Genomic DNA, 25,801 nt, shown 5'->3' on the forward strand with positions numbered 1-25,801 from the left:
CACTTGAATCAACTAATTAATTCAAAACACGATGCACCTGCATGTAATGTGATGATGATAATAATCATGCATCTTCTCTTTCTGTTTGGTTCCACAGAGGATGATTTCTCCATCATCCAGCAGGAGATTGTCATTGTGAAGAGCTGCAAACACCCTAACATCGTAGCATATTATGGCAGCTACATACGGTAGGTTGCTGTCCCTCTGCTTACTCTCTCATTTATCATAGATAACTACAGCAGATAACTTTCCCTCTCCTATCTGCAGGGCCAATAAGCTGTGGATCTGTATGGAGTTCTGTGGAGGAGGCTCCCTCCAGGATCTCTACCATGGTGAGGCTTAGTTTTGGCTAGACTGAAACAGCAGGATTAACTGTTGCAAATGTCCCCAGTTGACTGACTTACTGCAGGAAAGGCGAGGAGCACTTCCAATACACTGAGGCAAAGCTCAGTGTAAATTACGTTCATTGCATGTGTCATTATCACTAAAGAAGGCAGAGGAATGAATACAGATAAGACACACCGAAGCATAGAGAGCAGCAGAGAGAAACTGTGACAGTTGTGAAATCAGGATTTGTCTGTAGGTGGTCCAGGCACGTTCTACATCATAATCTGATGTAAAAAGATGTATCTGTGTCATTCTTATTATTGATTTACAAGCACCAGGGCTGACAGAACTTCTATTCTCACGATTAAGAGTAGCAAAAACATCTTAAACGGCAAAACAAAACAACTCAGCAAAAATTGGTAAAACCAAAACAAGATCTGTGAAGATAGGAAATGCCTTACAGCCTGCAAACATCCTGAAAAGCTAAGAGCAATGTCATACTTGTTGTTGATAAAGCCTAAAAGAGGAGGCGTGATCTCAGTGACCTCCAAAATCTGACCTTAAAGTGGGCGTAAAAACCAATGAGCATGTGATTATTAACAACTTTAGACAACAAGATTTAGGCTCCAGAAATCCCCCTCCTACTAACTGCCCAGCTGGTTATCACCTGCTCACTCAAGGACGGACGTTCTACAAAGGAGTGACTGATGTCAGGAGATCTTTGAATGAGACTCACCCTAAACCTGTAGGAAAGAAGACATAATGGTAATACTGTAGGGTAGTTTGGGTTTTTTCCTCCTCTCTCACTGTATCCAGCAGACACAGGAGATCAGCGCCATATATGGTGATGCAGGCAGATTTCAGTGGCACTAAGACACAGGTGCACACACTTTTACATATGAATTGATCAATTACAGGTGCTACCGTGTGTGTGTGTGTGTGTGTGTGTGTGTGTGTGTGTGTGTGTGTGTGTGTGTGTGTGTGTGTGTGTGTGTGTGTGTGTGTGTGTGTGTGTGTGTGTGTGTGTGTGTGTGTGTGTGTGTGTGTGTGTGTGTGTGTGTTTTCACAAGAAGATAGTGGTTGAACCTGCACTCATCATTCACTGGAGAGTCTGTTGTAAAGTGGCCTCTCTGCCACTGTTGAATAAATACAATTTTTGGTGAACATTTTTTCTTTTAGTATGTATTTTTGTTTAAACCTTTGCATCAAGTTATCATGACTGGTACACAATTTTTTTTTTTTTTTTGAGGCTGCTACACCAGTTATAAACCTTTGATAAATGATATGCAAAATTATGCAAGTACAGTATATTACTGTCGTAATGAAGAGTGTTAATTTGCCTTTTATAGTTACTGTATTGTGCAAGCATTTAAATGCTGCTTCTCCATTAAATTATCACTGACGTTTAACAAAAACAATTGTGTTCCACAGTGACTGGTCCTCTGTCTGAGCTACAGATTGCCTACGTCTGCAGGGAGATGCTACAGGTAATTATTCATTTAGGTTTTATTATTCATCATCTAAAACATCTCACTATTGATGATGATGTTGCACATAAACCCAAAACCCCTTTATTCTTTTTTTGTCTTGAAAATTAATTTAAAAAACGTTTAAAAGTTTTTATTTTTTTGGTGAGACACATATTTGTCACTTTTATGATGTTCACCATTTGTTTGTGTGTGTCTGTTTGTGTGACTAGGGCCTAGATTACCTGCATGCACAGAAGAAAATCCACAGAGACATCAAGGTGAGCATGTCAGACAGAGATTGTTTATTGTACAAGAACTTCCAGAAGATGAAACATTCATATTGCTGAAAAACTGGGTCACTGCAACAGCAATACAGGGAAATGCATGTAAGAGCATGAATCACTGAAATCATGTTTATTACAGCTCATAGACAATATTTTGTTCTGTTGTGTTAAAATATGAACATTAACATTTGACAGATTGCATGCTCTCAGACTTTACACCATATATCTTAATCCTGAAAAAGTAATTTACAAAATGGGGCAGTAAATGTTCACATTGAAATCCTGAATACAATTTTTTTTTTTTGGAAAGTCCAGTATTTGTAACATCTATGACCTTTGTTTAATTTTCAAATAATTTTGAACAATGCATTATATGCAAATAATCAAGTAACAGTTAAATGCTGATGGAAAACAAATTAATTGTTGCATCTCAGCTAATAACTTTTTTTAAAAATTGTTACAAGTACTGTTGTGTAAAATCTCAACAATAAATAAAGTCCATCAATTGAACCAGAGTTAGCCGACTGTTTGGATCCTGTGTGGGTTCACTTAAAGATCACTGTGTGGGTCTTGGTATAATAAGATATGTCTGTGGTTGTTGTTTGTGTTCATGTTTATCTTGCTCTCTCTTGCCTCCAGGGTGCCAACATCCTCCTCAATGATCAGGGCGAGGTCAAGCTTGGTAGGTGGATGTTTGCACTGTTGTGCACCGTGCAGGTGTGGTTAAGATGAGTAACGCTCTGCAAGAGTCACGGCTCAATTAACATGTCTCTGCTGTGTCGTTGAAACACGGCTCATCTGTACGTTGTTGAAAGACTGAGTGTACCTCTATGTGTTTCCCTCTGGTTGAGAATTTACCTTGTAGTGGTTCGAGTCCAGCATTACAAAACACTATTTCATTTAAAGGCAACTTCTGACGTTTGCATTTCCCCATAGTGACGTATGTTAATCCAAGAAGATTTTTTCCTTGTACATTAGAAATACAAACATTTTCTGTTCTAAACACGAACCCCTTCACATGTGTTTTGAATGATGGCTAATGTGGTTTTCATATTTTTTTTATTTTCTCTGTTGTGTAGCTGACTTTGGGATCTCAGCTCAGATTACAGCCACTCTTGCTCGACGGATGTCCTTCATCGGGACGCCATATTGGTAAGGTCAAAACAAAGCGCTGCAGGTGGCTACTGGTGGCAAACTAACATACATTCCACAATGCACTACTGTATGTGTATTACAATATATAACACCACATTATACTGTTCTGCTTATGTTACTTGTGATATTAAATAATGCTGCTGTTCCCCTCCTGCCCTCAGGATGGCACCAGAGGTGGCAGCAGTGGAGATAAAAGGAGGCTACAATGAACTATGTGACATCTGGTCTGTGGGCATCACAGCTATAGAGCTGGCAGAGCTACAGCCACCGATGTTCGATGTCCACCCGCTACGGTAAACACACACCGAAAGACTAAAGCACATGTGCACCTCCACATACACACAGGTTAAAAACAATCAGGATCATTATCCATTCTGACCACTTACCAATCACAAATGAGCTAATTTCACGAAGGACATTATAGAAGTAGTTAACTGCACCATGCAGCTGCAACAGTGTTGCCTAGTGACAGCTAAAAGGGATAGATGTTCTGGTATATGATCACTAGGGTCAAGTGCAAGTCCCATTAAAAGGCCAGGCGAAATGCCAGAATAAGTCATATATTCTCTGGCATTATTTGTTCAGGTTTTGAAATAACATTTCTGAGATGTTCACTGCCACACTGATACAATAGCAGTGAATAGAAATTAATTTTCAGTTTCACCTGTAGCATCTCTGTCCAGACGTTTCTGAGTTACTGTTGATAATGGGCACTTTAGAAAGTAGTTTAACAAAAAACGAGATGAAGATGAACTTTCATTCCTGTAAAAAAATTGGTCAGGTCTCAGATAGAAAGAAGAGGCCAGCACCCCGTTTGCGTGACGGAGATGGAACATAACCGCGTGCACCTTTGCCGCAGTGAAAAGCTCAGTACAATGGAAATTTCTGATAGAAAGACCCAGTATGAAATTGGAAATTAATCTTGTGTTGGGCCTTGATCACTGTCACAGTCATACACATGGACGCACCACAGATCTCAAACTAAATGTTACACTCAGGAAAACTCATGTTTCCTCCTGCATGTGGACACATGCATACAGAGTACCTGTATCTAAACACACCCAAACTGATTGGTCTCGTTATAGAAGACAAACAATCAGGTTTCCACCACCCACACGTCCGGTGAGCGGATGTTCACACGCGTTGTCGCACAGTCTCACAGTCTTTCTGTTGAATGAAAGGCGCTGTAGTTATGGTCCAGCCCACAAACTGTGTCAGCTATAGGACTGACCAGGCCTGTGCAGATACCTGTGTAACATTCATGCACATTATTTAACAATTGCTGATTGTGCTTTTCCCTGTAGTGTCCTGTTTCTCATGTCCAAGAGTGGCTACCAGCCACCAAAACTGAAGGACAAGTCTAAATGGTAAATGAAACTACTACCATATGTTATTATGCAACTTCCTGGACTTGTTTATCTGTTTCTGTATGTTTACACAAGCACAAAAGTACCTGCTGTTAGCATATCAATGTGACTAAATGAATTCTGTGTCTGTGCACTGCATATAATTATGAAGATCTGTATCATATACAGTTGTTTTTACAAAATGCTGCTAACACATGTCCTGTCTGCAGGTCGTCCACTTTCTATAACTTTGTCAAGGCCATGTTGGTGAGGAACCCGAAGAAGAGACCCAGCGCCTCCAAGATGCTCTCAGTCAGTACTTTTCACCACTTCCTCATCATGTCTTCTCTGTGTCTAGTTGACTGATCAGCTGAGCTCAAGACAAGCTGTCAATTATGACTATTGATTATAATTAGTATCTTTTCATCATGATCTTGATATGGTCATAATGCTGAATTGTGAGGGACAGTTTGAGGGACATGTTACAGTTTAAATCTTGAAGCAGCTTTAATCAATATTGTTACAGCTAAACAATACTGTTTAGCTGTCCGGCTCACAGTGAAACTGACTGGAAAGGAAAGCTAATGTTGCTCTGTAACTGCTGGATCTCTGTCATGTTTGCGTGATTTCTCAGGCCTTGACTTTAACTGGACTGGACAGAGCTTCTTCAGTCTTTTTCTTTTTCTCTTTCTCTTTTCTCCTCTGGTTACCTGCTGTTTCTGTTCATCTGTGCTCACTGCCTCTTCCTCTGTCCTGTGTGTCCTCTGTGCAGCACACATTTTTGACCCAGCAGGGCCTGAACCAGGATCTGACCCTGGACCTGCTGGAGAAGTTCCACCACCCTGAGAAACTGAAGACCTGCCTGGTGACAGAGGACGATGACATGGAGGTCTGAACCATATTCTATTTTACAGTTCCTTTGTTAACATCTTGATGAAGCATTATAGATATTTAACAAATCTGTTTACAGCATTATGAATTACAATATTAACTATTATTTAACTATATTTCTATTTTCACCAGGCTTTTTTTGGGTGGGACTGATTAGATTTCCCATGGGTAATTAGTTGCAGAATAACATCTTCTAACTGATGGTGGTGTAACCATAGGTTTTTATTGTTGATTCAAGGTTGTAATTCCTGGATCTTTAAGGAGGATCCAGTCTATCAACAAACACAACAGAGCTGAGAGGACGAACTCTGACATAAGCTGTAAGAAAACACACAATCTGTCACTATGTGTCCTTGTTTTAATATAATTCTCTCACATTTTTTCCCCAATATTTCCTCACACAAATATCTGTACTATTTACTAATGCAAATATGTACAAATTCACCTTTGGAAATATTAGCTCACAAAAATGACAAAAATCATGTTCAATATAGAGTCTGTGTATGTGCAATATATTACAATACAATACAGTACAAAACAAAAACAAGCTCATTATAGCAAAATTCACTCATCTTGTGATCTTGGCACATTTGTTTCTGTCCGCTCTTTTTTTTTTAACGTTTCTCAGAGTACAACATCGTGGATGGTCACTGAAATGTAATGATATAGATATTATATGAGAAGTGTAAGTGTGTTCATTTGTTTTACCCGTGGTTCTGTCAGTGGAACAGATCTACACTCAGAGGCCTGTGAGGAAAGACTCACCGAATGTAACGGTAAGATTATGACACATCAAATGATCTTGATGATGAATTATAGCTCAATATGTAAATCTTATACATACTTACAAACAACTCATTATATATAAAATTTGGCATCCCAAAAAAAATCTTTATACATTCTATATTAATATGAACATATAGCACATATAAGTGTGATACATAAAAAACATAATTGTACATACTGTACATCAATTAAAACCTAAATGTATTATTGCATACACACATGTACTGTAAAATAGTAAGTGGTAGATAAATATAGTGTACATGAATTACACAGATGCAAAGATATATAGACAGATAATGATATGTCCAATCCATATTTATCCATGTTAGTATTTCAAAGTGAATATTTTCTATTTTTCAAGGTCAAGGTTGCAGGTACAGGGAAAGGCAGACAATAATAAGCAGAGGTTCAGTTTTACTTGTTATGTCTTGTAAATGTCAACTAGAGGTGCAGGACTCCTCACAGTTGAACTTTATGTGCAGGAATCCCCATTTGTTTTCTTAGGCATAAAATCTGAATTTATTGTTAGCGGAAAACAATTACTTTGACACAACCTGAGGTAACGGTGTTTTTCATGTTGTGGGTTGCTGCTCTCTCCTCTTCTGAACCCTCGTCTTGCAACCCATAGTCTCCTGTGACACCTTCTCGAAACAGCTTAACATACGTATCTATTCAAACAGGCTTTGATTAGACTGCCTGAATAAATTCTCCATTTTCATTATGTTGCCTTTTTATCTATTGCCTTTTTATTGTTTTATTTCTTCAACTTTTGCTTTATTACTTTTTATGATGTAAAGCACTTGTGATTTTTGTGTTTGTGGCTGTGTATATCTTGTTTTATGTCTCTAAACTTGTTCTCACTGACTGTAAGGTCTTTGATTACATTATTGATGTCATGTGTTTGTTTTTACAGTTAAGGCCTTCAATAGGACCAACAGGCGGTAACAAGAGTCCAGCGAGGTAACTGCATCTCAGATCAGTCACAGACCAGAGTCACATTCAACACCCTTATCTGGGTCAAGTATTGAATCTCTCTGTTCCCTTTCTGTCTCAGGGATGAGGAAACGGACTCAGATGACTATGATGATGTGGATGTGTAAGAAAGCATCACACAATGTCCCCAAATCAACATTTAACAAATCACCACAATTTTTGAATGATTAATTCCAAAAATAATTCTACTGGACTGCACTGACACCTTCTCTCTGTCTTTTGTTCACCTCAGACCCACGCTACAAGCCAAGCGGTAAGATGAATGAACACAAACTCACTTTTACATCATTTTTCGTCATTTACACACCAGACTGAAGCAACACTCTCTCTGCCAACAGCGGCCTAGCTGATGAAACCCCTCCTCCACTTCCACCAAAGGTGATTATTGACTCGACAGGGGCAAAATGTATCTGTGTTACAGAGCAATATCTTTGAGGCCAAAGCCTTATTAAAAGTACATTTCTATCTATTTACAGTTAGGAAGTCATTTATGGTTACAACAGTTGTGAAATATATTTATCATATTTATGCAAAGGCTGTAAGGTTTAGCAATTAGATTGTGCGAGATTTAATAGCACATTTCTGAACTGCTTACAATAAAGATTATATCATTTTAGTATTAAATCTAAATTACCATGTTATCTGACAACTGATTAGTACATTTTATCATTGTGTGATGAACCTGTTCTCCTGCAAAGGAGGTCAATATAATCTTTTCACAGACTGTTAACTAACCAAACCTCTTCCCACGGTGTTACATGTAATAGTGTTGGATAAGAACATTAGGCAGTTTATACTATTAAAAATGTAACAACATTCAAGATTTAGTTTGTTTACCAAAAACATTGTTGTACGTGTCGGTGTCTGCAGCCCAAAGCTCGGACCAGCTCAGAGGAAAGCATGGCAGGGGAAGAGGAGCGGGCGAGGAAACCCTCCTCTCTGTACGCCCCCGCCCTCATCAGGACCTCCAGTGGGACACAGGTCCGACCGACACCCACACCACGATCCTCACGATCCTCACGGCACTCAGGTGGGCTGCCTCACCATCGATCATGTAAATATTATATCAGTCAATATGAACATGTTTTTTGGCAAAATTTACCACCTCCTCAAAATAACAGCAAATCTAAAAGGACTTTTTGTGGTTCTTTAATTATTCAAAAACATAAAATATGTATGTTTGTGCTATATTTCATAGTCTTCGCACAACTTTAATGTTAGTTGATGTTGATGTAACGGATGTGTACTCACTCCACCCATAAAAGACGTGCTAACCAACCCACCAAGTGGTTGTCAACCTCTTGGCGAAGAGGTTAGCATCGTCGCCTCCGGTGCGGGAGGTCGTGGGATCGAACCCCACCTAGGGCAGGCCGTGAGAAACACAACGCAGAGGGCCAGATATGACATCGGCTACATTGAGATGACCCAAAGGTCCAACAGCAGCACTGCAGTGTATTTCAACCAGAAGTATTTCAACAGTTAGTTTGAGGAGTTTCCTCCTCAGCCGTCACTCTCACATACACATCCAGACTAGGGAGAAGAATCACTGACAATCTGTCCAGGAAATTGTTTTGTTTTTTTATCTTCTATACTAACTTTACAACGAATGGTCAACTTTTTCCATATACTGTAAATGCAGTGTTGGTTTATTTATTGTATGTTTGTGTGTATGTGTGTTCCAGACCCTGTGTCCTTACCCACTCAGTGTAACGACACCCCCCCAGACCTCCTTCCTCCTGAGCTTCCTCCTAAAGGCATACGCAGACGACAACCCCCATCAAAGGTAAAGGTAGAAATCAAAATTAAAAATCTTTCTGAGAAGGCATTGACTGCATTTCTCCTTTTTGTACTTAGCACCACTGTGCCTGAGGATGTCTGTCTGTATACATAACCGTCCTCTATTATAACTGTTGCCCACACATGAGCTTCTTTGAGAAATAAGAGATGGAGTTCAGGGGTCAGTGAGTGTGTAACAGGAGCCAACAGTTCATGGTTGAGATTTACAGGTGCTAATATTCAGATGTAGATTTTAGAGGAAAATTAGCTGCATGTTTTTTTTTCCACATCTTCTCTGCTCCTTCACAACGTGTCCTGACGCTCATCACTGACTTTTCCTTTGTGATGTCAGGACCCTGCTGAGTGTGCCAGCCCTGTCATGAAGAAACCTCCTGTGAGTCAGAGCCTCTCCTCCCCTCTTATCTGCTCCGCTGCTCGGTGTCTGAGTGAGATGAGGGGTGATGTTTGATGTTTTCAGACTGTCTTCTGAACATTTTCTTACCCATGGGAAAAAAGCTATTTCAATTCAGCAGGCTCTATATTTATTATATTATGAGTTTGAATCTTGAATTTTTGAGCCACAGCAGATAAAACTGTTGCGGTCTTTGTGAATATTAAACAAAACTGATAAAATCTCACCTTATTGAACTTTACTATCCATAGATAAATCAGATACATATACATTTATTCTGCTATAAGAATTCATGTTCATTAATATTCATTCAAACAAAGTGAATCATTTAAAAAAAAAAATTTTTTTAAATTTATTTGCACAATTTAACAAGAAAGAAAAACAGCATAAAAACAGCAAACCAGATGTGCAGGTGAGATTACAGAAACTCAGAGGGGTTTATAAGAGAAATCTCACCTCATAAAAACAAGAAATAAGAGACCACAACAATAGACAAAACAAACATTTTGACGTGCTCCTCTCTCCTTCCAGGTCTACTTTAAGAAGGTCTTTCACGGCTGTCCTCTTAAAATAAACAGTTCCACCACCTGGGAAAACCCAAATAATAAAGGTTGTATCACTGAAGATTTCTTGGCTCTTTTCATCTTCTTAACAAACTTCTGTTGTGTGTCAGTCTGACCATCCCGTGTCTCCTCTTTCACCTCAGACCAACACATGATCCTTGGGGCAGAGGAGGGGATCTACACTCTTAACCTCAACAGCTCAGAGGCCACGATGGAGCTGGTAGGATTTTTATCTTTGCTACACATCTATCTTTGGTTTATAAACGAAGAGAGAGAGAGAGAGAGAGAGGTGACTGAAGAGAGCACCAATATTATTCTGACAAGACACTAGTTCTGGTTTAGTTAGTTACTTCATTGTGGCCGATTTCTCGCTCTTAAGGGTGTTGTACAGAATATTGAAGACTTAAGTATTGATGTAGTACTGTCACACTTATACACAAAAGACAAAAACAACTTGAAAAGCCATGAATGTGCTTTTGAAAAAGACACTGCTGTTGAAATGAGGCAGTGAATGAATAGATGTCTTCTCTGTCTCTTGCAGTTGTATCCTGGGAAGTGTACCTGGGTCTACACCATTAATAACATCCTCATGTCTGTATCAGGTAAATTAACAAACCATCCATTAGGACTTTGACCCTCAATTACCTGCTTCTGTTCTTGTCTCTTCCATGGGAGCGTCCTGAAAAACCATCTCACTGGAATATAAAGAACATATTGAGCAGCTGCTCAGAAAGTAGATTATGTTTAATTCATCCTGACTGTGTCTGCTGTAACTCTTTATGTGTTTGCTGACAGTGAGCACCTTTAAAAACCCAATTAAAAGGACTTCAGCAAGGATGAAACCGGTCACATTTGTCTGCTATGATATTCAAGATGTCAGCAAACCTACATATTAATCCTGTTAAAACAGAGTAGTTTAGTGGTCAGTGGTCTGCACATTTAATACTGCGTCAGGTGGCGTTGTGGATCCGTCCTGTTCCTCTGAGATTCAACAAGATGAGTCAAATAAGACTTGATAACTTTCAAACAGCCTCTGATTCTGTGTTGACAGGTAAATCACTGCAGCTTCACTCCCATTCGCTGAAGGAGTTGTATGAACAAGCTCGGAAAGACCAGAGAATGGTTGCCTTGCCGACTCACAGACTGTTACCTAGGTAACACTGGACCCTCACTATGTCTCATTTTGTGTGTGTGTGTGTGTGTGTGTGTTTGTGTTTGTGTTTGTGTGTGCCTTTCTCTTCTGTTTGAAAAGTTTGTCTCAAAAAAACTTACCAACATCTGTTCATGCCAATCAAAAAATGTCTGTTTCATCTGCAGGAAATATGCAGTGACGTGTAAAATACCTGATACAAAAGGCTGCAAGACCTGCTCAGTCGGTGAGACCAAATACTGCATTACGGCAAAATAAAGTCATGCTTTTTTATGTATGTGCAGAGGCTGTTTTAGGGAATCTGCACAAAATAGTGAAATAGTATGTGCGTGTGTGCTCAGATGTAGTTTAGAAAGCTGTTGTGGTCAAAATCTTTCTACATTTAATTTCTTCTACACTTCTCTGAATCCATTTAAACCAAAGTAGCTGCACACACCAGTTTGAGAATTCAATCTAGACGGGAAAAAGATTGCTGCGGAGTCACAGCGTTGACAGTTTGACAGTGTTCAGAGAGACGAGCGGCTAAAGCTTGTGTTGTATCTCATCTCTTGTAGCAGGCAGCATGCAGCGAGGCTGTGTGTTCCTGTGCTGTGCTCTGGAGTCCAGTGTGGTGCTGCTGCAGTGGTACGAACCCATGCACAAGTTCATGCTCATTAAGGTATGAATATTAAAAAAGAAATGGTTTGAGTCCTCAGGAAAGACAATGAAGCAGTTTATTTAGGTTGATCGATGTAGAAGTGTATACATTGATTTGATGTTGCTTCTTTAAAGGTAAAAAGTGGAAAAAAGTGTGGTTTATGTTTAAAAAATATATAATTTTCTCTCACAATTGTTTTTCCTGTATCGTGAAGTTTGTATATTAAAAATCTGAGTAAAAAAGCAGATACATATCATGCTGTGATGAAGTAGCATACTGTAGCCTGATGCTGCAGGCTCATCTTTCTGTCTTTTAGATTTTATGCTTTTTATTGGACTGTTAACTCTGACAGCAGCTAATAACATGACTGCTGCCGGGGAAATAGAGTATTTTATTGTCACTATTAAATTTATGAGTTAGCTTTAGTCCTTTGATCATAAACTGCTTCTGGTTTTGAGGGCAGACACGCTGATGCCCTCGGTTATACATCATGCTGTGGCTGAATGTTTGCTTTGTTTGCCGCCCTCTTCAGATAAGAAACCACAGCTAAACATTCACAGACAATTAATGCAGATTGGACACTGGACTTAAATATTTTTTTTCCTCTTTCATGCATGCAGCATTTCGACTTCCCCCTGCCCAGCCCTCTGCGTGTGTTTGAGATGGTTGTGGCACCCCAGCAAGAGTACCCACTGGTGTGTATCGGTGTGTCTCGAGGCTCCAGCCCCAGCCTGCCAGTCAATGTAGAATACATGAACCTCAACTCCAACACGTCCTGGTTCACCAGCAGCGGCCTGGGTAGGCTGATAACTGCATTATTACGTATATCATAAAGTCCTTAGTATACAAGGAGCCACAAACACAACGTCATGCTATGAATCGTCATCCAACTTCACACAACCACACTTCACTCTGTTGTTTTTGCCGTTGGTAATGTTGCGTTTGGGTGCGTGTCCTTACAGAGAAACCTTGCCCAGATGTTGTGCAAGTAAACCAGTTGGACAGTAACTCACTGCTCGTCCTCTTAGAAAGTAAGTGATACAAGTTTATTTTAGTGTCTACCATTAATAACAGACTTAGACTAACACACATAACAACACGAGTACCCATGCATCATCAATTAACTACAGTCTGAAACATACCACAGAGCTACTGTAAGAGTGTGCTGAACATTATCAGCTTCAGAGACAGACCACTTACTCTGTGATGGAGAGTAAATTGTTTTATTGTGACACTGCGTCTATGTTATTACAAGTTTTACATTTTTAAATAAGCTTTCTTCACTTAAAAAAATAAAAAAAATACAAAAATAATCCTTCTACGGTTGTGAGGTTTAAACTACATATTTAATAGGAGAGCAAGAGTTCAGATAAAGTCTATGCACGTATGGATTGATGGTGGCATGGAGAAAGGAAGAATGTTCAGCGATTGTAAAGTGGGTGTTTGCTTGTTGAACAGGGAAGACAGAACTTACAGCTCTGCTCATAACTGCTGGTGGTTTGTGTGTAGACTCTATGGTGTTATGTTTCTCTACCTCTGTACTTCCACAGTAGCTGCTTACATACCGAGTCTCTCTCCTCCACAGAGTCTGTACATATAGTTGACCTGAAGGGGGAGCTGAAGAGCAACAGACCTCTGACATACGAGGCCATGTTCTCTCATGATGTGGAGTCTATAGGTGAGAAGATCCACTGAGGAACTAGTGATGGTGTATTCTGTATATGATGAGAGTTTAGCACTGACTCTGTCTGTCTGTCCAGTGTATTTTGAGGACACACTGTTGGCAGTGTGGCGTCACGGCTGGCAGAGGAGAGCACAAGGTTTCACTGAGGTGCTGGAGGAAATCACTGACCACAGGAAGATCTACAGACTGGTCCAGTCAGACAGGTACAGTATGTTTCCACTCTCTGCTGTCCTGTGTGTTAAATGTCAGGTGGCTTAAATTCCTGCGAGTGTTGCTGTTTTATTTGTCTGCTCAGACACAACAGCCAAACGTATTTAGGCCTACTCCACTTCTGCAGCTTCTGTTTATTACTTTATTAAGATTGTCTTCATGTGTAGGCAGGTTTAAACTCCAGTTAATCCATGCTTGACAACCTGTGACCTTCTCACTGCAGGATGGTGATTTTGGAGACACATCAGACCGAGGACCAGTCGGGCCTGTCCAACTTGTACGTCCTGGAAATTGCTGAGAATTACGTCATGCTGCCCTGAGTCTCCGGTCTGCAAGGGCATCATGGGAAAGTTCCAACTGTGTGAATGCTTCTACCCAGGATGTGCAGCATTCAACAAGAGGAGAATGGACAATTGGGCGGCAGCATTTGTTTATCATCATGTGTCACCGTAAACTTTGATGGACAAGGATGTGTCTCTGCCACAGTGTCATTATCTACTGGGAGAGGAATGTCAAGCGGATGTGATGGCAGGGAGTTGGAGATTCATACTGACCTGAGATGGCTGATGTGTTGTTGCCTTTATCCCTCAATGTTGGGGGGGAGTATGCTCTTATTTATGCTCATTTCTACTTGATTTGTGAGATGCAGAACAATCTCTTGAATCCATATAGCTGAGAAAACCCTACAGTGAAAACAAAAGAGTGTCTACTTTTTCTTGCCACAGTATTGATCACAGAAGCAGCTGAAACATGTGGCTTTTTTTTTTTTTTTTTAGCAACGCCGCATACAAGCTTAAAGGACTTGAGCTGAGCAGAGCAGATCAGCACCGTTGTTGATTGTTTTTTTCACCTGAGTTTGTATGACAGTATTGGATCAGAGATACACTTCTTACTGCAGTTACACTGTAATAAAGTTAATTAATGCAACAAGGGGTGGACTGTATTGACCTTGGATCATCTTACTTGAATCCCACCAGCGGCCAAATGCTTTCATCACTGCTTTATGGAAAAGTACAGAAGGAGATCAGTGAGCACAGGTTGTACTTGATCTGTACAGAAAAAAGTCAACTGCTGCATGTAAAACAGCCTCCTGGAGACAAATGTAGGGTACAAGGGGGTTGAGAAACAACACGTTTGAATTTAAATAAAGTCAATAACATTTGCATCTAATTTCAAGCCTCTGCATCCCGTTTTAGAGTGCGCATTACAAATCCTTAATTTTAATTCATTTATTCGGGAGACCGAAATTCTTTTTAATATTAAACAGCTCAATGAGCGTGACACTGTCAGATTTCTACAATTCAAATGGAGACATCTCTGGTGGCACTGATCTCGGTCTATAAAAAGATGCTGAGTTACAGGCTGTGTAAAAATGTAGCCATTTGCCTAGGAGAAGTTAAAAAAAAAAAAAAAAAAAAAAAAAAAGCAGCCAAACTTTGCTGGTGACAGCAACAGAGCTGGGTTTTTTTTTTTTTTTTTTTTTTAATGAGGGCGGGGCTCCGGCGTACTACACACGATTTTTCACCGTGTGTCGGTGAGTGGTCCTGGTCGGTGTCCGTGGGAGGTTAAATGAGACAAGCTGCCCAGGGCCGGATGCCCTCTCTTTACCCCCGACACATTTGCGGGAGTGCGCAGTGCCAGGCCGGGCCAGCAGCAGCAGCAGCAGCAGCAGCAGCAGTCGACGCATCATCACACGTACTTTACGCACACTGGATGAACAGAGGCAGCGAGCCTGTGGAGGATGATGCTCACACCGGCTCAGAAGGGCTTTCTCTCTGGGTTTATTTACCAGGCAGCAGCAGCAGCGGTATGGTCGCCGGCTCTGGTGTAAAATGCACTGGAGCAGACGGGGTGTGCTGGTCGGCCTAGCGGAGCTCGGCTGCTGCTGCTCGCCCTCGCCTCTCCCATTTCTATTCTAGTAGCCTACTACCTTTTTTTTTTTTTATTGCAGCGTTATTATTTCCAGGTCAAAATCTCAGTTTCCTGTGCGGCTTGTTTGTACTAAAAATGGCCGGAGATGGCGGCGCTCTGAAGGATATCAATGAGATTAAATCCCAGTTCCGGACCAGAGAGGGCTTCTACAAGCTGCTCACCCTCTCGGACTCGCAGCAGCGGGGCGGGCTGCCGCGGGGTCCGTCCGCCGGAGCCACGCTGGGCCCCGGGCCTGGACCCGGTCCGATACCCGGCGGAGGGGTCGGGCTGCTGCAGGGGCCCGGGGCTGCCGCCGCAGCTGCCGCCGCCGCCTCTTCTTCTAATGCCGCAGCCAACTCCTCCCCGGCGGGCTTCCTGCCGCCGGTGCGGGTCTCCATGGTCAAGCTGCAGCCCGAAGACCCGAGCGAGGAGTCGGAGCGGGTGTGCTTCAACATCGGCAGGGAGCTGTATTTTTACACATACACCAACATCAAGAAGGTGAGTCTGCTCTTCCTCCCTCCTCCTCCTCTCTCTTGGCCACGGTGACAGATTGGTTGGTCAGACTTAGCCTAGCGTGCTACAGCCTGCACACTGCTAATTTGATGCTGTTAGCTCGTGTTTCGTCATCTGTTTTAAACAGAGCATCTCCGGCTGCTGCTGCTGCTGCTGCTGCTGCTGCTGCTGCTGCACGGAGCAGGACAAACAGAACAGGCACATATTAGATTTGTGTTTGTCATGCAATGCAAAATGGAGAGGCGGATCGTTTGGCTCGTTTGGCTGAGTAGACGGTGAATGGTGCAGCAGCAGCAGCAGCATCACCCAGACGGATGATGCTCTGTGTCCGTGGACGCTACAGGAGGGCACCAGTGTTACTACAGAGCAGGAAGCAGCCTCAGCCTCTCACTGACTGCACTACCTGCATCTCTGCTGGAAACCATGGGAACTCAAGGCTGTGTATTTCCTCCTGCTGCATCCAGTGCTACCTACACCTCAAATCATATAATGTGAATTTAGAAAGGTTGCAACTGTTCTCATATTAAAGGGGAATCGTGCAAGGTGAATTAGTCAGCAGCAGATGGTTTACACAGGAAAAATAGTGTTAATTTTATCCCTGCAAACCCTGAATATCTCACTCTGCATCACACACTCTATACTACTGTCTTTGCATCCATGTGTGGAGCAGATAATAAATCATTAGTCTTAGTTCACAAGTCTGACTTGTGAAATACTGTGAAAATGATAAACCATTATTATTACCTGGACTGTAAATCTAATGCGTTACTGCATAATTACTGCTCATAGATCAATATGACAGACATGACATTTTGACCTGACATGATGGAAGAGTAGCGGCTGCCCTGCGTTTGTCCTCCGGTGTCTCCTCCTCACACAGCAGGGTTTAGCAGTGCTAACATTCAACAACCCACAGATGAAACGGCTTGCAGCTACTGTAGCTGCACTTATTGCTTTTCTAAAGTGGGATGCTAATAACCCGTACTGGAGGAACTGGAGGACAACTGTAAAAAGCTTCTCCCTCCTCCAGCGTGAGGGAAAAATGTTCTCACAGAGCACATTTGAAAAAGCCAAGGCCTCTTTTTCACTGCACACCGTCAGTCAAACCTTTAAATTCATCATTTCCCTTTTTCTGCGTCATAATTATTATTCTGCAAACACCGTGACTGCACTTAATTTGCCAGGACTTTTTTTGTCTTCATGACTTATGCAGCTGTGTGTAGATGGATAAATGGCTCATGCAGTGCTCACAGACTTACATGGTTTCTATTGAAAACCATATGAAAACATATGCAAGAGACACCTTGGATACAACAGGCAATATACTGTACATTCAGCGTTTAGTCAGGACATGCATCCAGGCAGCATGACATGCAGTAAATGACCCTCCTCATCCTCACAGTCCCAGTCTTCCTTATGTAAGGGAACATCAGGAGTGTGTACTCACTCTTTCCTGCTGCATTGTGAATGACTTTACTGTGAATTAAAGGTATAATTACATTCACATGGAAGTGATAGAGATGATAAGATATGTTTTTTCCTCCTTAAATTCTGAAGTCCCCGAGTGTGCTGATAGTCAGATGCCTGGCATCAAGTGATACAGCAAAAGGTCTTTTTCTTTTTTTTCTAGACAATGCACTTAACGACGAGAAGCAAAGTCTGGTAGCTCTAAGTTTATACTCAACTTTTGCTTATTTTTGTTGTTTTTTTGTCAACAACTGATGGTATCCATCAGTAGTTCTGTGGGGACAGGAGTTTGTTCAGGAGAGGAGCTTCTCTCATTGAAAACGGACCAAGTGTTTCTTGGTTGATGTGCTGCTGGTGCAAAGGTGAAGACTTGGAAGTAGAGATGTACTGTTGGTCCTTTCTGCTGTCAATCATAATGGGAAATGTCGACTCTCTGCCCAATGAGTGATGAGCTGGAGATATGGGTGAAGACTCAGATAGTAGACATCTCTTCATATCATAAACATAACTTGTGTACATCCTACCAATAGCTGTTGCTAAAGTGCCATGTGAAGTTCTCCGTGTACACTTTAACCATGTTCACCTGATGGATTCACTGGAGGATGAGGTGGAGAGGTGTGGACTGAAGATGATGGAGGCCATTCTGATCAACTGGGATCATCAGTGTGTTGGACGGCTCTTCTCTCTTTGATGCAAGGCACAGATATAGAAGATCCTTTGTACAGTAACTACGGCCATCAGGCTTTTTTATTCTTCTGCCAAATGGTAGATGAACTGACAGATTAATAAAATAATTCATATCTTATCTAATTATCTTAAAGGTGCTCATACCAATCAGTTCCTCTAATGAAGATAGACAATGAGTTTATCAGCCAAAAAACAAATTACTTGTTTTGTCATTTTTAAGCAAAAATGCCGAACAGTGTAAGGTTCATTTGCCCAGTGTGAAGTTAGATACTGTTCTTTCTCATAAATGACAATATAGTGAATATAACAGAGGTTTGGACTGGGGGTCACACTGAATGAGACATTTGAAGATGTTACACTTTGTCTCAGAGACGCTGTGACAGGCAATTTTCTCTATTTTCTGCCATTTCACAGACCAACAATTAAGCAATTAATTGAGAGAAGTTTGATTAGATCAGCAGATAACTCCAGTTTAATTGCAGTCTGACTCTTTAATAGTCATTCTTACTATGTGCCGGCATTCAAAAGTTATTGTATGATAATGTTTAGTAAATCATTTCTTGGTCTTCCAACATTTCTCCGTCAGCAGTTCTTCATTGATTTGCAGGTCACAGACGCCCACTGCTGTCTTTTTTGGGCTGGATTTGGTTGAAAATGCTTTTTTAGACATCTGAATCACGCACAACAGCATCGCAGCGACTGTGTCTCAGTGTGGAGCAGGTCTTCGTCTCGTTTCACAAAAATGATGTTTTTATCAGTGATGAACGTACATTCCTTCCTTTAGGGTTTTATCAGTGTTTTTTTTTTGTTGTGAGTCCATGCCACCGTGGCCAGCACATGTTTAAAGCACAAACAGTGTAATCCAGAACGGTGCCCTGCCTATGTGCTGCTGGTGGGAAACAATAACTTCAGCATCAGAGCCCTGTTTGTTCGAATGTTGATTGTTGAACGTCGGTACATAAAGTAGTTTTTGAAAGACCTTTGTGCCTTCAGTCCGATGCCCCAGTGTGATGTTTAGTGCTGATCTCCTGGACGGATGAAAAATGTTTTTCTGTCAAATTCTATTGCAGCTGCTGTGAAACCTCTCAGTGTGACTTCAGGTCATCTCTCTGTGATGATCATTTGTTTTGGTGTGGCTTCGTGCTTTCAAACGAATCCCCTGGGATGAATAACTCTGCTTTAAGGAGCTGTGAGCGTGCCTGCAGCTCAGATCGCGGTCCTCCTCTCCGATGTTTTGCTTGTGCGTCATGGTTTGCATTTATCCACCCTGTCTGTCTGCAGGCTGTAGACCTCAGCAAACCCATAGACAAGAGAATCTACAAGGGGACTCAGCCGACATGTCACGACTTCAACCAGTACTCTGCCACGGCCGAGAGTGTAGCTCTCATTGTGGGTTTCTCCGCCGGACAAGTTCAGTATCTGGACCCCATCAAGAAGGAAACCAGTAAACTCTTCAACGAGGAGGTATGACTTCTGTCTGCATGTGTTTCCCTCTGTGCTGAGGGAAGCGGCCTGTCTTGCAGCTTCCTCGTGTTGCGACGACCAAAGCCTGCCACAGAAATCACACAACTAATTTGTGATTCTTTATATCAGTTCTTCTCCCCCTGCTGTGATGTAGCCCAGAATTTCCGAGTGTGTCTCCAGTGTTTGTCCCTCTAACACGCTTTGTCATTTTCACTCTTCTCTTACTGCGTCTCCAGAAATGGCTCTTTCTGTTTAATGGGATTTTCTTTAATGGGATTCCTAATTAAATTTAGTGAGACTGGGGGTGTATGTGTGCAGGCCGACGTTGTGTTGTGTCTGCTGAGTCGCTTCACCTCCCTGGGATTTGCTTTTCTAAATCTTTTTCCTTCTTCATCCTCCTCTCCCCTGCCTCTCTCTCTCTCTCTCTCTGTTGGCTTCAGGCTGTCTGTGCTTCCAGCTCATGCACGTTACTTGACCCATATGGACTTTCTCACTTGTCATGCTCTTGTGTCTTTCTCTCAGTAGTTTATAGTTTTCTTTAGATCATGCATTATGTTTACAATGAGGTGATTTATATGATTTCTAATAACTTTATTTCTATGTCACCATGAAACTCTTCTTCCATCTTCTATCTCGTTCCTTCTTTCCTATTTTACCCAATCTCTTCTCCCCCTCCACTTCCCCACTTTTCCCGGCTTTCCTGTTTTTCCAGAGGTTGATAGACAAATCCAAGGTGACGTGTCTAAAATGGCTTCCCAAGTCAGAGAACCTGTTCCTGGCCTCTCACGCCAGCGGCCACCTCTACCTCTACAACGTGGACCACCCGTGCGGCACCACGGCTCCCCAGTACTCTCTGCTGCGGCAGGGCGAGGGCTTCGCCGTCTACGCTTGCAAAACCAAGACGCCGCGCAACCCGCTGCTGCGATGGGCCGTGGGCGAGGGAGGCCTCAACGAGTTTGCCTTCTCCCCGGACGGCGTGCACGTGGCGTGCGTGGGGCAGGACGGCTGCCTGCGTGTCTTCCACTTCGACTCCATGGAGCTGCAGGGCGTGATGAAGAGCTACTTTGGCGGACTGCTGTGCGTGTCGTGGAGCCCCGACGGGAAATACCTCGCCACGGGTGGAGAAGACGACCTGGTCACTGTCTGGTCGTTTGCGGAAAGCAGAGTGGTGGCGAGGGGGCACGGCCACAAGTCCTGGGTCAACGTGGTGGCGTTCGACCCCTTCACGACCTCCCTGGAAGACGAGGAGCCGATGGAGCTGAGCGGCAGCGAGGAGGACCTGCACCAGGGCGTGGCGCCCAACAACTCCATGCACTTTGGCCGGGTGCGAACGAGCAGCACGTTGTCCCGTCTCTCTCGACACAGCTCGAAGGGGGGCTCGGCGTCGGTCACGTACCGCTTCGGCTCGGTGGGGCAGGACACTCAGTTCTGTCTGTGGGACCTGACGGATGACGTGTTGTACCCACGCCTGCCGCTGTCCCGCGCCTTTACTAACACTTTCGGCCCCTCGCTGGCCAACTCAGGCAGCGGGGGGGTCAACAGCACCTCAGGAGTGGGGGGAAGCGGGGGGGTCGAGGGGCACCACCACCCACCCAACACCAACACCGGCACCTCCAACCCACCGACGCTCCCCTTGCCGCTTCCTCGCTCCCTGTCGCGCTCCAACTCTCTGCCCCACCCCGCCGTGGCGAACACCTCCAAGGGCCAGGGCGCCTCGGAGGGCGGCGGGGGCAGCGGGGGAGGGGGAGGGAGCAGCGGCGGAGGGAACAGCACCCCGTTCAGCATCGGCCGCTTCGCCACGCTGTCGCTCCAGGAGCGCAAATCGGACAAGTCGGGAGGCAGCGGCGGGGTGGAGAAGGAGCACAAACGCTACCACAGCCTGGGCAACATCAGCAAAAGCAACGACAAGATCAACGTGGCGCCGAGGAGCAACCGGCTGGACGCCGCCAAGGTCCTGGGAACCACGCTGTGCCCGCGCATGCACGAGGTGCCGCTGCTGGAGCCGCTGGTGTGCAAGAAGATTGCACACGAGAGGCTGACGGTCCTGGTGTTCATGGACGACTGCATCATCACGGCCTGTCAGGAGGGGCTCATCTGCACCTGGGCGCGGCCGGGGAAGGCGGTACGTCGACGCTTTAACGCTTTCATTACACACTCATTGGATTATTAAAGATAGTATAGCCTAGTCATTATTAGTAAGAATTGATCATGTTGATTAAATATCAGTAAATGGTAAAAACATATGTCCTCAGAGACCAAGGTGACGATCTAGTAGTTTCAATATATGAAGCAAAATCTGACATTTTATCATCTATAAGTTTTGAGTGTTTTTCTCCTTTGCATGATGAATGACTAAAGCAGTTCCTCCTGAAAACTGTTTTGTTTAAACACTATGGTGAAGAAGAACTGATGATGATGAATAAAACTGTCCACATGTGTTGGATGTGCAGCTGATGAAGCGTGACTGAAAGATCTGATTTTATTTTTCCTCTGTAATTGAATGCTCCTTTTTAATTCTTGTATAGTTTCTCAGAATAAGTGAACAATTTCACCCATGTAATTGGGTCATCCCACTTTTCTCCAGTGTGGTTAAACTTATTTCAGGACATTCATTATGAAGTGGTGATTAGCCTACTTTTTAGTTTAATGTTACTGCTTTGTCAGTAGAAGTAAATGCTGCGGACACACGTTTCCCTGTGGGTCAGCATCCGTCTGTTTTGAGTAGATTTTACAGACTTTTCCTCTTAAAAAGCTACAGAGATGAGTCAACAGTTGGAGAGGATTTCACCTCTCTCCTCTGCTCTCCTCTCCTCTTCTCTCTGCAGCAACAATGGCCTTTTATCTTCCTGCACTTTAAAAGTGAAGTATAGATTTTCTGGCTCTGATTGTCCCTGGTCTCTAACTATGTTTTCTCTCTCTGTCTCTCATTCAGACTTTGACAGCACAGAACGGGAACTCTCCGAGCGGCACAGTAGTATAGCTGGAGGAGAAGCTTTGCACTCATCCCTCCCTCCGTCTCCTCCCTTGTTCTCCACCATCTTCTCTGTATCAGTCATCCTCTCCATTGATTCTCAAAAATGTCTAACCGTGCCCAAACTACTACTGCAGTATTATCCCCTCACTATACGTGCCCTGACCCTAAACCTGTCCCATACTGATTCTTACTCTCACGGTGGCCGTGGTTGCCAGGGAAACACACCAACATTACTTCCAACAGCTCGACATAATGATTACAAAGTTAGCTGGTAATTTTGGGAACTAACCAATTTTACTTGAACATAGCAAAGCAAGCAGCATGTACACAACCTGGCCAGAAGTATGTGGACACCTCTGTGATCTGGAGCTGTTTCCATGGCTCCAGTGAAAAATAAATCCCTAATGCGGCCGGCCATGCACATCAACATTTTAGACAACAGTGTGGTTTCGAGTTGGCACTGTGAGTTTTCCTGGAAATGGTTTCCCCAGTTTGGTGTAAAAAAACAACAAAAAAAACACACAAGCCCACAACTGTGACCTGTGTGAACCAGACCCCATCAGCCAGCATCAGTGTTGGGCCTCATCAGTGCTCCTGTGAACAAATCCATGCAGCCAGTCTCCACAGTCCCAGCCTGTCAAGAGGAGTGGAGGCTGTTATTGCAGCAGATTTTCAGCAGTGTATGTGTGTGTGAAGTCCTGTTCACTGCTGCTAATGTTCAGCTGTCCACATACTTTTGGCCATATAATGTGGTGTCTGTCCTCCAGCAGCAGCAGTAACAACTATTTCATGACTGTGTTGTTCTTGTTAACAGAATCCAATCCACTGATTCCTCTGTCCTTCTTCAGCTCTACCTTACGCATATAGAAAATGTTGGTCTCGTCAGCCAGAAACCCACAAACAAATCTTTTGACCATGATGTAGCTTCAGATTTATAAGGCAGCTTTTATTACTTTAGATTTGTATGAAGAAGTTTGAAACACGATTAAATGTTGGTGGTTGTCAGCAGGAGGTTAGAGCTACACTGCACTCAGCCCCCCCCCCCCTCGCTCCCATGTGCCACCGTGGGAATAAAGTTGATGTAATGAAGTTTATTCCCAGTGCTCCAGCCCTCTGCCTTCACTTCAACCTCAGTGTTTCTCTGCAGAAAGACTGCATCAAACAAATCACAGTCCCCTCTCTGTGTGTTTCCCTGAGGCAACGAGGAGCGAACGGCAAGCCAGGCTCAGTCTGCGTTAGTTCCTCAGCTCCGCCCTTCATCGGATCCCTCCCCTCTCCCCCTTCATGCAAAAGACACTGCAAAAGCCACGGCCATTGTATTTAAGTTATTTATTTTATCACAAGACTGTGTAGTAATTTATACTGTTAATACTGAAAATACTCTATAAATAGAAAAAGGACAAACGTATGGAAATAATGACTCGAGAGCAAGAAAGCGAAGAAAAAGCAAGAAAGATGAGGAATATTAATATATGAAGATCCTTCTATTGTACATAGCAACAGTTAAAAAATTGAATGTCTGCTGTTTTAGGGAACTTGAAGATGTCAATGTGTTTTTTTTTATTTTGTGTGATAGAGTTTCTCCAGTTTGTCCCTGAAAGTGAGCTGGGTTCAGTCCTTCAGCGGAGGCGGACATACAGTATTTTGGGTCCAGTGTGACTTCAGAAAGACTGAGCCGGGTCGAGCACAGAGAGCGATCTTCACAGTGGCTGCTCGCTGTACATTTCAGGCTGCCTGTCCGACTTACTAGGTCCAAATAATACTGATTCTGCTTAGCATCGTGCGTCGACAAGGAAGCGTCTTCAAAAATAACTCATGCTCATGAACAAACACACACTGTCGCACATTCCAAACGTAACACACACTCATGCACACATGCATACACACACACGCACACACCCCTTATGGTGTAGCATCATATATACTGTGTCTTGGACTCCATTCTTGTTGCACCTGAATTGCCTCTTGCAAGAATTTGCACATTCAATAAATCCACAGTCCATCCTGAGCTGCCATGGCTGACAGTGGGGGGTGTTGTTGTCTTGTTTGATCTGGTTCCTGTGCAGAAACAGCTCCCACAACCCCACCATTCACTGGTGCAGGGGATCCGATAGGTGGACAACTTGAAAGGAAGCAGCTCTTTGTAAAGATGGGATTGGATTTATTCCATCTGTTTGACTGAATTCAAAACCTGTCTCTGTGGGGTTGGGTATTGTTTAGACTGATTCTGACTTCAATTCTGCTCATTGTTTCTGGTACCGAGTAAATGTTTCCTCAATTCCTGGAGCAAATGCTTAACAAAATATGTTTCTTTTTACAATATTTGATGAAAAAAAAAAGTTTTTTACAGTTTTACCTGAAATGCACAGATGAGCTCTTTTTGAGCCATTCTACATAAAACAAGGGACATGAATGTTTTATCATGTCAGACAGAGCCGCCTTTGTAATAACCCGGATAAATATACATTTACCTCCAAACATCACTACCTGGTGTGTCTCTGTGCTCATGTCACCTGTGTCTGTTAGGGAGAGGTTGTTGTTTTTGCGCCAACCAGCACGCAATCGTTTTTACATCTGTCCAAATGAGAGCGGTATCACCAATTCTAACAGTAATGAAAGCTCTCTGGCAGTTCACCACTTTGGTCTAGACCAAAAACCAAACACTACGCCAAGAATTACACCGACATTTGAGTGCTGTGATGAAACTATATGTCACCTTAGGTCCAGATGTTTAGGATTGGATGTGAGGATGTGTTATTATATTGTTGTAAATGGTACTGGTTTGAATTCAGAATCAGTTCTCGATACCTAATTCACCCTCATGGATAATCAACACGACTTAATGCCAAACTGTTTGTTACTTTCTGAACCACATGGCAAAGAGAAAGGGCTGCTGGGATGTTTCTGAACAGGGTCTATGATGTCTCTTATTTGTTTTGTGTTGTTTTCTTTTGTATTCTTTTTGCATGCCCCTGATTTTGGGCCATAACAAACTACCGACTCCTGTCTCACATTTGATATGTCAAAGCCAACTGAAGCAGTATTTTTTTTAAATCAGCGTTGTGTTTTTTATTTTCTTGTGCGTGTGTGTTATAGAGTTAC

General features: G+C 42.9%; 2 protein-coding genes across 4 annotated transcripts in view; both read left to right on the forward strand.

Annotated features, from left to right (window-relative positions):
• The window catches only part of map4k1 (mitogen-activated protein kinase kinase kinase kinase 1), a 34,931-nt gene extending 20,446 nt beyond the window's left edge, over window positions 1-14,485 (forward strand). For 2 of the 3 annotated variants that reach the window (XM_083985791.1, XM_083985789.1), the window contains 30 exons: window positions 98-188; window positions 268-332; window positions 1,759-1,814; window positions 2,027-2,074; window positions 2,720-2,762; window positions 3,160-3,232; window positions 3,397-3,528; window positions 4,540-4,602; window positions 4,812-4,893; window positions 5,354-5,470; window positions 5,711-5,792; window positions 6,196-6,248; window positions 7,172-7,218; window positions 7,313-7,354; window positions 7,484-7,504; window positions 7,590-7,629; window positions 8,122-8,305; window positions 8,934-9,034; window positions 9,380-9,421; window positions 9,971-10,049; window positions 10,146-10,222; window positions 10,544-10,604; window positions 11,054-11,156; window positions 11,320-11,378; window positions 11,707-11,810; window positions 12,410-12,587; window positions 12,752-12,820; window positions 13,375-13,467; window positions 13,550-13,676; window positions 13,907-14,485. In XM_083985791.1, the coding sequence (XP_083841917.1) occupies window positions 98-188; window positions 268-332; window positions 1,759-1,814; window positions 2,027-2,074; window positions 2,720-2,762; window positions 3,160-3,232; window positions 3,397-3,528; window positions 4,540-4,602; window positions 4,812-4,893; window positions 5,354-5,470; window positions 5,711-5,792; window positions 6,196-6,248; window positions 7,172-7,218; window positions 7,313-7,354; window positions 7,484-7,504; window positions 7,590-7,629; window positions 8,122-8,305; window positions 8,934-9,034; window positions 9,380-9,421; window positions 9,971-10,049; window positions 10,146-10,222; window positions 10,544-10,604; window positions 11,054-11,156; window positions 11,320-11,378; window positions 11,707-11,810; window positions 12,410-12,587; window positions 12,752-12,820; window positions 13,375-13,467; window positions 13,550-13,676; window positions 13,907-14,003 (2,429 nt within the window). In that variant the 3' untranslated portion in view covers window positions 14,004-14,485. The remainder of the gene's footprint in view (window positions 1-97; window positions 189-267; window positions 333-1,758; window positions 1,815-2,026; window positions 2,075-2,719; window positions 2,763-3,159; window positions 3,233-3,396; window positions 3,529-4,539; window positions 4,603-4,811; window positions 4,894-5,353; window positions 5,471-5,710; window positions 5,793-6,195; window positions 6,249-7,171; window positions 7,219-7,312; window positions 7,355-7,483; window positions 7,505-7,589; window positions 7,630-8,121; window positions 8,306-8,933; window positions 9,035-9,379; window positions 9,422-9,970; window positions 10,050-10,145; window positions 10,223-10,543; window positions 10,605-11,053; window positions 11,157-11,319; window positions 11,379-11,706; window positions 11,811-12,409; window positions 12,588-12,751; window positions 12,821-13,374; window positions 13,468-13,549; window positions 13,677-13,906) is intronic. The other variant, XM_083985790.1, reaches the window with a different exon arrangement.
• An 892-nt stretch (window positions 14,486-15,377) lies between these two features.
• On the forward strand, window positions 15,378-24,482 carry LOC310995988 (WD repeat-containing protein 20). The gene is made up of 4 exons (XM_083985231.1): window positions 15,378-16,092; window positions 19,543-19,725; window positions 20,438-21,847; window positions 22,658-24,482. Exons 1-4 carry the CDS (start codon window positions 15,691-15,693, stop codon window positions 22,703-22,705), a joined length of 2,043 nt encoding a protein of 680 aa, XP_083841357.1. The 5' UTR covers window positions 15,378-15,690; the 3' UTR covers window positions 22,706-24,482.
• The last annotated feature ends 1,319 nt before the right edge of the window (window positions 24,483-25,801 follow it).

Source organism: Trachurus trachurus (assembly GCF_905171665.1).
Source record: "Trachurus trachurus genome assembly, chromosome: 13".
Classification (NCBI taxonomy): domain Eukaryota; kingdom Metazoa; phylum Chordata; class Actinopteri; order Carangiformes; family Carangidae; genus Trachurus; species Trachurus trachurus.